The sequence below is a fragment of the Saccostrea cucullata genome, unplaced genomic scaffold (genome assembly GCF_032062105.1).
Source record: "Saccostrea cucullata isolate Sc308-1 unplaced genomic scaffold, CSIRO_AGI_Scuc_v1 ctg12882, whole genome shotgun sequence".
NCBI classification, from domain to species: Eukaryota; Metazoa; Mollusca; class Bivalvia; order Ostreida; family Ostreidae; genus Saccostrea; species Saccostrea cuccullata.
The window spans coordinates 1-10,662 of NW_026921172.1; the positions used below are offsets into that span (position 1 = coordinate 1).

The window sequence follows — 10,662 nt, forward strand, 5'->3', positions numbered from 1 at the left end:
AAACAGAACCACGTGATAATCTTAAATCGAAGGGTTTTGGTATCCAAGTAACGAATTTCCAAATTTGGTAGTTTATTAGTACAGTACCACGTGATCAATTTTTGAGATAATCAGTTTATTTGTTCTATGATTGACGAAGATGGCAGAAGGAGTTCAGAATCATAATAACGAATTGGAATCAAACGCCGTTTTTCAGCAAGCCTATGACGAGGATGATTTTCAGTAATCCCTGTTCAGTGTTGAGATTCTGCTAGGCTAGATATTTGGACTGACGCCATCGCAGAATCCATGGACGACCATTAATAATTCACGTCTGGAAATTAAGTCCCAACTTCGGTCGACTATAGCAAGAATTATTCACCTAGACCACACTGCCGTTCGCTTCAATTAGGTTATTTAGTTGTTTTTTTTTTACTCTTTGTCACTATTACTTCTACGTAGCTTACCGTTTAGGCATGTAAATCCCAACATAAAAATATTCACTGAAATCTGAGTTCGAAATATGGCTCCCGTGACGAAATTGTTGGGATTTACATGCCTAAACGGTAAGCTATGTAGAAATAATAGAGGCAGAGAGTCAAATAAACACTTAAATGACTTAATTGAAGCGAACGGCAGTGTGGTCTAGGTGAATAATTCTTGCTATTGTCGACCGAAGTTGGGACTTTAGGTCTCGCACAAGGAAATAATTTCATTATATATTACTATAATATAGCTTGAATTAAATTATTTAATTTATTAGACTCTCCGCAGAAAATTCATGAAAGAGAAAATAGAGATTAATGCTGTAACAAAATTTTGAGTAAAAAAAAAATATGCCTTATGCGGCTTTTAAGAAATAAAATCGACAGTAAACATACCTACCCCGAAATGCACGTGGGATTCACATGTTGACAAACAGCCTACACACCATCCAGGAAGTTGCATGATGTGCACCTGAAAAAAAAGTTCCTTTTAATTCAGTGGGATAATTCTGCTAAAGAAATGATATTCCTAGTACATGAGTCCAATTTTAATACTGTAGGCCTAAAACACAATTGCCAAAAATGAAAAAAGAAAAAAAATTGTCTCTATATATATATATGGAACTTCAATTGACTAAGTTCATTTTGATTGGCTATTTCCTTGCGTAAGACCTTAATTTCCAGACGTGAATTATTAGTGGTCGTCCAGGGATTCTGCGACGGCGTCAGTCCAAATATCTAGCCTAGCAGAATCTCAACAGGGATTAGATTTTCAGTTGAGTCAGGCTGTTCAGATGTACAAACTAAGTCAATCTGATTTAAATGACCAGGACTTTGGGAATTTTGATATTCAGGATTGGTGTTTAGAAGCGTTTCCAGAATTAAAACAGGAAAATTTTACTAAATGGTCTGAAAATACTACTACTAGATTCGAAAAGCCCGTCTCCGCGACTGAGATAAGTGCACTGAAAAAAAATCAAGAAAGTAAAAACACGCGCCGCAATACTTCATGGGCAGTTAAAGTGTTCAACGACTGGAAATCTCAGCGTAACCAACAACAACCTGGCGATTTTAAAATCATTCCCGAAATCCTCAGAAGTACATACCAAGAACTTGCGTATACTTTATCATGTTTTGTGATTGAAACCAGGCGTGCAGATGATTCCCCCTACCCCCCGAGAACTTTATATCAAATTGGTTCCGGGATTCTTCGGTACATGCGAGAGGAAGGTGTTCATGATATGAACTTTTTAGATGTCAAAGATGCCCGTTTCCATGACTTCAGGAAAACTCTAGACGCGCGAATGAAGGAGCTAGCATCCCAAGGAATAGGAGTGTCTATAACGCAAGCGGATCCGTTAACACCGGAACAAGAAGACGTCCTGTGGGAGAAAAAATTACTGGGAGCGCATACTTCAAAAAGTTACATCAACACTGAATTTCTAACATTTGTGCTTTGATTAAAACTATTTTCTGCTCCAGAAGAGCGGAATATTTTCAATATTTTAGAAATGTCATAAGTTGTGTAAAAGTTGCAATGTTTTGTGCTTTTTTCTTGTTTTATTCAGTTCATTAAAGTTTAGAAACGAATTTTTGTCTTATTTGCATAGCTCCTCCTACATCCAGGGTCTAACAGTTGGATATCACTAGCTTTATATCACATATGTGATATTTAATATACCACCACACTTATGTTGATATGAGATATACACCCTTGTTAAGATCAAAGGAAAATCTGTCAGTCATGGGATAAAGAATAAATATGAGTTCAAAACTAGAAGTATTAGGCACACTAAGCTCAATGAATGGCTTAGTGTCGAGAGTTCTCAAAACATTTGCATTATTCTTTATTAGTTCGATAAAATAATTCTTAAAAAATATTTTAAGAACTTGCTTTAAACTAAGTATTAAACGTTGTTAATATATTTCAATTTCGTTATCATTTTTTGTCAGATGATTGATAATTTATGGCTATATAAAAAAGAGGTTACAATAAATACTCCCAAGCCTGGAAGTGTGTAAGATATGAAAAGAAATCGTTATGATCTTCCGGATAATAATGATGTGGTAAAAGTGCATGGTGAAATAAAAAAAGAAAAAAGTTTTCAATTAGTAAAAAATGTTTGAATACACGGTAAATGCTCTACAGCTGCAAATGACACAGATATTTTTTTTTCTATATACCCAGGCTTGCAGCTTATTTCACCTTGAAATATATCTTGACGTGCTTTCCTCCTATGTACACTTTTAAAATTGTGAAAGATTTTTTTTTTTAAATGCTAAATTTTGTTTGAGGCCGAAATGATGCTTTATATCAATTTTACTTTTTATACCAGTATTTGTATTAGGAGATAGACTACGAACTATTGAGTATTAGTATTAGGAAGATAGACTACGAACTATTGAACTCCATACAGCGGATAATTAAAGCTGAGAAACATGCATAAGGAGGAGGGGCAAAGGTGATTTTTAAAAATTTGATTTTTTACTGGGGGTAGGGTTAGCGTCATATATGAGATTCAAAACTGTAACTCATGAATTATCAGTCAAAATTCAATTAGATTTAGGTTATTTGATGACTAAAGTTACAGTTCTTAAATTTTAGTTTACAATTTTTCCCTGTGTTTCTTTTTCCTTTCAGTATTTAAGTTAGCTGCAGATCCTGTAGCGTTATGGTTTTATATATTTGTCTTTGGCCATAACGCTACAGATCCCGTAATGCAAAAAGGTGCAATTTACGGCGCAATATTTTTTGCGCACTTTTGGGGAGAATTTCTTCACCTTCTAGCATTAGTCAATCAACTACCTTTTACTATATACATGTATAGCTAAATAAGTAAGAGACTTTTTAAAGATATTGTTGCAAACATTTTAATAAAATGTCACTTTTTTAATCTACGTGAGACTTGTTGCCCCTCTGAAGTCGGAAAAACCCCAGATGTTGCGATTTGTATTGCAGTCTCATTTTCAATATTATCATTGTGACGTCATAATAATTAAAACGTCACAATCTACTAGCAGTAGTTTGTGGTTACTTGCAAACAAAGAAAGGTATTTCCCCGAGCATATCGGCGATTTTTCTACCCAAAAAGTTTCATAGATTTTATCTGTGAAATATTGGCATCAACTGGAATTTACTTTTTCAAGACAGACAGCATATCAGTATAAAGTAAGTAGCAATACCAACTTTGTTTCAATGAATGTAAAATAAATTTTGCTTTCGGAAAAACAGAAAGCAATTTACATCAGCAAGAGTATCCCACGAGATTTAGATGCCTCTGGGTTTCCAGTATATTTCAAATTCATACTATTCTTCTTTTTAACACTTTCAGAACATGTTCCCCGGATTCTCGTTGATGATAATGGGAGTGTTCGAATTACGGAAATGGTGGGGAAAGAAAAGTTAGTACTTGTACAATGAAGCGCATTGTAGTGGTAAAATTTTCCATTTGGACGAAACGTTCTGAGTCATGTTTTGAACGTCAATTATAACATAACGACACGCCCATTTCTTTAGAAACGAGGAAGGAATATCCGCCGTATAGTTTTAGGACACTACACTTCCCGCGACAAGCAACATGAGTTACATTGAAATTAAGAGTTTTAAATGAGAAAAAGCTATGTAGAGTTCTTGCTTAAGTAAAACACGCATTGCAACGAATTTGTCCATAATTATGATTCTATCATGTCCATTGGAGTAAGCATAGCACATATATCAGTCGAACACGTGCTTACTCTGTGTTTATGTAAACTGTCAATTTCATTGGATGTTATCTTTATGAAAATCGTGTCTAAAGATAGCTCAAAACGTTCCATCCAAGCCGAAAATTTTACCACTTCAATGCGCTTCATTGTACCATTTACCATGGATAGTAGACTACTGTATTATTTTCTCCAAACAATGGAATGTATATCATTTAATGATTTATCCAATTAAATATTTTTCTTGGCGATTGACTTCCGGTGACACCTGTCGCCATGACGTGATTTTTTGAGAAGTGGAGAGTGTAAAGGAAAATTCGCTATAAATCACATGTATGTGGTAAGAAACATGCCAATATGACATTCCTGAGTTAGAGAACTAGTATTTTCTTAATATTAACTTTCTCAGTTTTCGAAAAGCTCTGAAAAACAGTTTCCTTTAACAAGTGTGATCAGCTATTGTGTCTTTAATGAGTGATGTTCACCCTATGAGTCGCCAAATGGAAAGTAAACGCAAAAGATCTGAGACTCTTAATAGTTCTTCTGAAGAACTAAATCCATTAAGAAGACGTTTCAATTCCACATCTCTACCCAATATTACATCAACTGGAATAAATATGTCATCTAATAGTGTCTCAACGCCTAGTCCCATTGTACAAATCAATCCCCTATCCCAGGGCTTTGCTACCTCCTCACCTATTGTTGGTACAGTAGGGACCCCCGATACCTCTGATGATTCTACCTCTATCAATGATTTGCCACCATCATCTGCTATTAATGACATAATTATAAAGACTGTCAGCAGTCAAGCATTTATTGGGTCGCTTGTTCCTCTTATTGCAACAGCTTTAGCACCTCACATCCAAGTCATTATTCAGAGTTGTTTACACTCAATGTCTGAAACCATCAAAACCCAACAAGAAACAATTAAAAAACAAGCCGATGAAATTAAAAGTGTTCAAGAAATAAACTCTGACCTTGAAAAAAGAGTAAACGACTTAGAATGTGGCCTTGATGACCTTGAACAATACGGCCGAAGAACATGCCTACGCTTCCATAATGTCAACATTACAAATGAACAGGCCCAGAACACTGATGATGTTGTAATTGATATTTGTAAAACAATGGGTGTCAACATTGTACCTGACGACATCAACAGGTCTCATCCCATCGGCCGCCCTAACTCCAACAATCTTAGGCAAGTAATCTGCAGGTTTCGCAGCTGGAAAATCAAAAACAAAATCTACAGCGCGAAGAAAAACCTAAAGGATAATCCGCAAAATCCCAGCAAAACATTTGTCACTGAAGATTTAACAAAGTACAGACAACTTGTGGTTAAAAAAATTATAGAAGCAAAAAAGGCAAACAAACTGCACAGTTTCTGGACATATGACGGTAGAATCTATATTAAAACCGAAAAAGAAGGCGACAGAATCCAAATAACATCGCTGGATGATTTGTATGAACTAATCGAATAAATGCATCAAACATGTGCCTTTAAATAGTAGATCTGTGTCACACGGTGAAAGTGAGTTCTACATTTAAAACGTTATAGACATGTTTTAAACATGATAATATATATTTTCCACACTCTCCAATACCTGTTTATTGTTTTGTTCTCAGAACAATGCTGTTATACAAGCTTTGTTTATTTACAATCATTGTCAGTCTTGTTTATATGTTTGCTTTGACTGACTTGCAAGTACTTGTTCTTGTAACAAGCTTTAGTTCATTATTTTCTGTTTACTGTTTGTTTTTTATTATGATTACATCTGCAATGGGTTTCAGTTTTTCTAGACAATTTCAAGATCTTTGCAATATTCAACTTTGCTGTTCTTTGCGGCTTTATTTTCCTATTTTTTACCAACCCAAAACATTAGTTATTACCGATCATGGGTAATACTCTTGAACAATATCGAGCCGCAATTGGAATTTTTTACCTTCGAAATAGATGCACATTCAAATCCATGAATTACTGTTTTTTCAGATTGGTATATTTAGTTTGGCTTTTGTGGAAAGCTTACCTATTTTGTAAACAAAAATTCAAAGTTTGTAAGAAACATGCAGTATATTTTCAGCATGTCAATTTTCTTTTTCAACTTATGAGTATATTATTAATGCTGTCTGGTGATATTGAATCAAATCCTGGGCCTACAGATAACTCTTTCCATACTTTAGATATTTTTCATATAAACATAAGAAGTATAAGAAACAAAATTGAAAATTTAATATCATTTGTCAGTGATTATCATATTTTGTGTTTTACTGAAACACATTTAGATGCAAATATTGATGATAATGCTATTTCGATTGAGGGGTTTTCTACAATTTTTCGCAAAGATCGTAACTCATATGGAGGTGGTACCCTGATTTATGTATCCGATTCACTTCGAGCTATAAGACGCACTGACCTTGAACCTTTGAATACGGAATGTATATGGATAGAAGTTAGCGACCCTATAAGTAATATTTACCTTTGCTGTCTATATCGGCCTCCGAATTCTGATAAATCCTTCTGGAAAAACGTAATGTGGTCCATTGAAAAAGTTTCTGATATATCCAATAAGATAATTATCCTTGGAGACGTAAATGTAGATTTTTTAGATATTCCACGCACTCATATTGTTAACGAAATTTTGTCTCAGTATAGTCTTAGCAATATTGTCAATGAAGCAACGAGAGTCACGAGTAGATCGAGCACGCTTATTGACCCAATTCTGGTTAGCTCAGACATCAAGGTGCTTCACTCTGGAACTGTTCATGTTGATAATTTTATAAGTGACCATAAAGGAACATATGTTTTTGTTAAATCAGATGTTATTCAAAATCAATCATACGAAAGAAAGGTTTGGTTATATAAGCACGCAGATATGGATAAATTGAATTCTCTCATTGAAAATACTGATTGGAATACGCTTATAATTGAGGCACCTGATATAGATCAAGCAACAAAAAATTTTACATCAACATTTTTGAATAAAGTACAGGAATGTATTCCTGAAAAATCGGTTGTAATTCGTCCGAAAGATAAACCTTGGTTTGATTCGGCTCTGCGTAAAACACATAGAAACAAGAATAGATTATTCAGTAGGGCCCAAAGGACAAAAAGAAATTCTGACTGGGAAAAATTTAAGAAATGCAGGAATAAGTTTAACAATATGAAAAAAATCGCCATTGAAAATTATCATAATAACATAGAGCATCATATTACAGACGCAAGTAAAAATAATTCCAAACTTTACTGGAAGTTATTGAGAGATATATTTCAAGTAAAATCTACTACCGATATTCCTCCTCTACAGTATAACTCTGTTAATGGTGACGCATGTGTGGCTTTTACAAATGAAGAGAAAATAGATGTTTTAAATGATTATTTTGCTTCTATCTCTTGTATTGACGAAAACGACGCCATTTTACCTAATTTATATTCTGTATGCAATAACCCATTTGATACAGTCTGTATTGATGAACAAGAGATTATAGATATTATTTCAATTATTCCTGTTAACAAAGCAATAGGTCCAGATAATATTAGTCACAAGATGTTGAAATCTACCATGTATACTATTGTAAAACCATTATGTTTATTGTTTAATAGGTCATTAGTTGATTGTATTTTTCCTTGCAAATGGAAAGTTGCCAATGTTCTCCCTTTATTTAAAAAAGATGATCCATCTGTTATGTCTAATTATAGACCTGTGTCACTGTTAAGTTGTATTGGTAAAATAATGGAACAAATCATATTCAAACACTTGTATAATCACTTTCGTGACAACAATCTTTTTTATAAATACCAGGCTGGATTTTTACCAGGTCATTCCACTGTATATCAACTAATAGAAACATATGATACTATTGTTAAAGCCATCGATGATGGTGAAAATTGTTGTATGATATTCTGTGATCTTTCTAAAGCATTTGATCGTGTGTGGCACAAGGGTCTCTTGTTCAAACGTAGAACTTATGGTATAGAGGGAAATATGTTTCATTGGTTAAAGAGTTACATAGAAGGTAGATCACAAAGAGTTTTATACAGAAACTTGCTATCTGACGAAAAACCTATACACGCCGGTGTCCCTCAAGGCTCAGTGTTAGGACCTCTATTATTTCTTATATATGTTAATGATGTTGCTGAAGAAATGACAAGTTTTTGTAGATTATTTGCAGACGATAACTCCCTACAACAGTCATCTAAAAATGTTAATACTATTGAAAACAAACTGAATTCTGATCTTAACAAGCTAGAAATCTGGTCGAAAAAATGGCTTCTTAAATTCAATCCTACTAAAACTAAAGCAATATTTTTTAGCCTGAAAAAAAGTGTTATTTATCCTAAACTTTTCTTCCAGCAAAGTCAGCTAGAATTTGTTTCTTTTCATAAACATTTAGGAATTTTTTTCTCGCAAGATCTTAGTTGGTCTACACATATTGATACTATTCTAGCCAATGCATATAAAAAATTGGGCTTGTTAAAAAAACTTAAATTTGTTGTCAACCGAAAAACTCTTTCACTCATGTACACAACCTTTATTAGACCACAGTTAGAATACGCTTCCTTGGTGTGGGGTGGATGTAATATAGGTGACAGCGAAAAATTAGAAAAATTACAATTATGTGCTGCTAGAATTGTCACAGGATTAACTCTGTTAGCTTCTAAAGATGCACTTTACATTGAAACTGGATGGGAACCATTACATGAAAGAAGGAAAAAGACCAGACTAACTACAATGTATAAAATTGATAAAAACCAAGTTCCTGAATATCTCACAGATATAATCCCTAACTTACGATGTAATTCATCAAGTTACAGTACGAGAAACTCGCAGAACTATAACATACCCAAATGCAGATTGCAAGCTTACAAATCAACTTTCGTTCCCCTTGTTATTGAAGAATGGAACTCATTACCTCTTAATGTAAGAAATTCTCCCTCGTTATCTATTTTTAAAAAGTCCATTTCTTACAATAAACAAATGCCACCCTCTTACTTCAGTTATGGAAATCGACGCTTAAATATAATACACACGAGGCTCAGACATAACTGTGTGCTTAATAGCGATCTTTTTCGATGTAATGTAATCTTGAGTCCACTATGTTCTTGTGGAAGAGTGGAGGATACTCATCATTATTTCTTCTCATGCAAAAAATATACAGAAGCCAGGAAAGAATTTTTTGACAAATTTTGGCGAATGGGTAAATTACACACTGTCGATACTCACACTTTACTCTGGGGAGACAAAACGTTAAATGATTTTGAAAATGAATACCTATTTTCTATTGTACAAACTTTTATTAAAAAGTCAGGACGATTTGGTTGATACAATAATTATTTCTAATTGTAAATCTTATACAGTATGTCTATTACATATGAAATGTAGTATATTGAATGTGTTTTACTCTGATTATTATGTATTATTATTATATTACTATTATTATTTCATTTTAAGCTGAAACCCATGTATGTAAATATGTTTGGTATAATGTATATGTAGGGAGAGGGCGTAATAAGTTTTTAGAACTTTTGCCCAATCCCATTTGTAAAGTATAATCAATAAAATATGTTCAAATCAAATCAAATCAAGAAATGGGCGTGTCTAAAGATAGCTCAAAACGTTCCATCCAAGCAGAAAATTTTACCACTTCAATGCGCTTCATTGTACCATTTACCATGGATAGTAGACTACTGTATTATTTTCTCCAAACAATGGAATGTATATCATTTAATGATTTATCCAATTAAATATTTTATTACATGGCCGGTGAATAAAACATCTGTATATATAAAATGTAGTTTAATCTCAAAACATGTATATCTATTTAGATTTTAAAAGACATGAAAAACGTCACATCATAAACCCGGAAGATTTGGGTACTGATGTAGATACGGGACTGAAAGAAGAGGAGTTAAATAGATTGGTATCTAATGAAATTGACAATTTGATTGGCATTATCCAATCTTCAATGTAGATGTTGCTTAATGTATTACGTTTTAAATTAAATTCATTTTATAAAAAACAAATTTTCTACTGTTTTCTATTGTTTACATTATGTGTAATTTCTAAACTAGCTGTTTTTTGTTCTTACACAAGAAAAAAAAGATTTAATGACCAATGGAAGACATTTAAATAAAGAGAATTTATTCTAAAAAAAATAATAAAAATGATTTTTTTTAAACAATATAATATAATTAAACTTAAACAATGCGTGTATCTCACACTTTCATTGAAAATGCACTTTCAAACTATTTATTTGACCATTTCCTTGCCGGATAATTTAACTTCACAATTTCTACTGTTTACAATACGAGTATGTGTAAGCTCTAAACCAGCTGGTTTTTGTTTTTATACAAGAAAAAACATAGACCTACCTGATGTTTTATTGACGAATGAAAGGCATTGGAAGGAATTTAAATAAAAGGATATTATTTTAAAATATAATAAAAATGATTTGTTTAAAAACAATATAATATAATTAAACTTACACAATGCGTGTATCT

General features: G+C 33.1%; 1 protein-coding gene and 1 long non-coding RNA gene across 2 annotated transcripts; both read left to right on the forward strand.

The window, feature by feature from the left end:
• The first annotated feature begins 1,258 nt into the window (after positions 1-1,258).
• On the forward strand, positions 1,259-1,924 carry LOC134259344 (zinc finger MYM-type protein 2-like). Its single transcript, XM_062741935.1, has one exon. It carries the CDS (start codon positions 1,259-1,261, stop codon positions 1,922-1,924), a length of 666 nt encoding a protein of 221 aa, XP_062597919.1.
• Positions 1,925-3,464: 1,540 nt separating this feature from the next.
• LOC134259345 (uncharacterized) lies at positions 3,465-10,185 on the forward strand. Its single transcript, XR_009990333.1, has 3 exons — positions 3,465-3,633; positions 3,797-3,866; positions 9,988-10,185. It is a non-coding gene; the product is annotated as an uncharacterized LOC134259345 (long non-coding RNA).
• Positions 10,186-10,662: the final 477 nt, after the last annotated feature.

Bases quoted from the DNA above. Each gene is read 5' to 3' on its own strand.
- LOC134259344 (XM_062741935.1), top strand. From the start codon at position 1,259: ATGTACAAACTAAGTCAATCTGATTTAAATGACCAGGACTTTGGGAAT.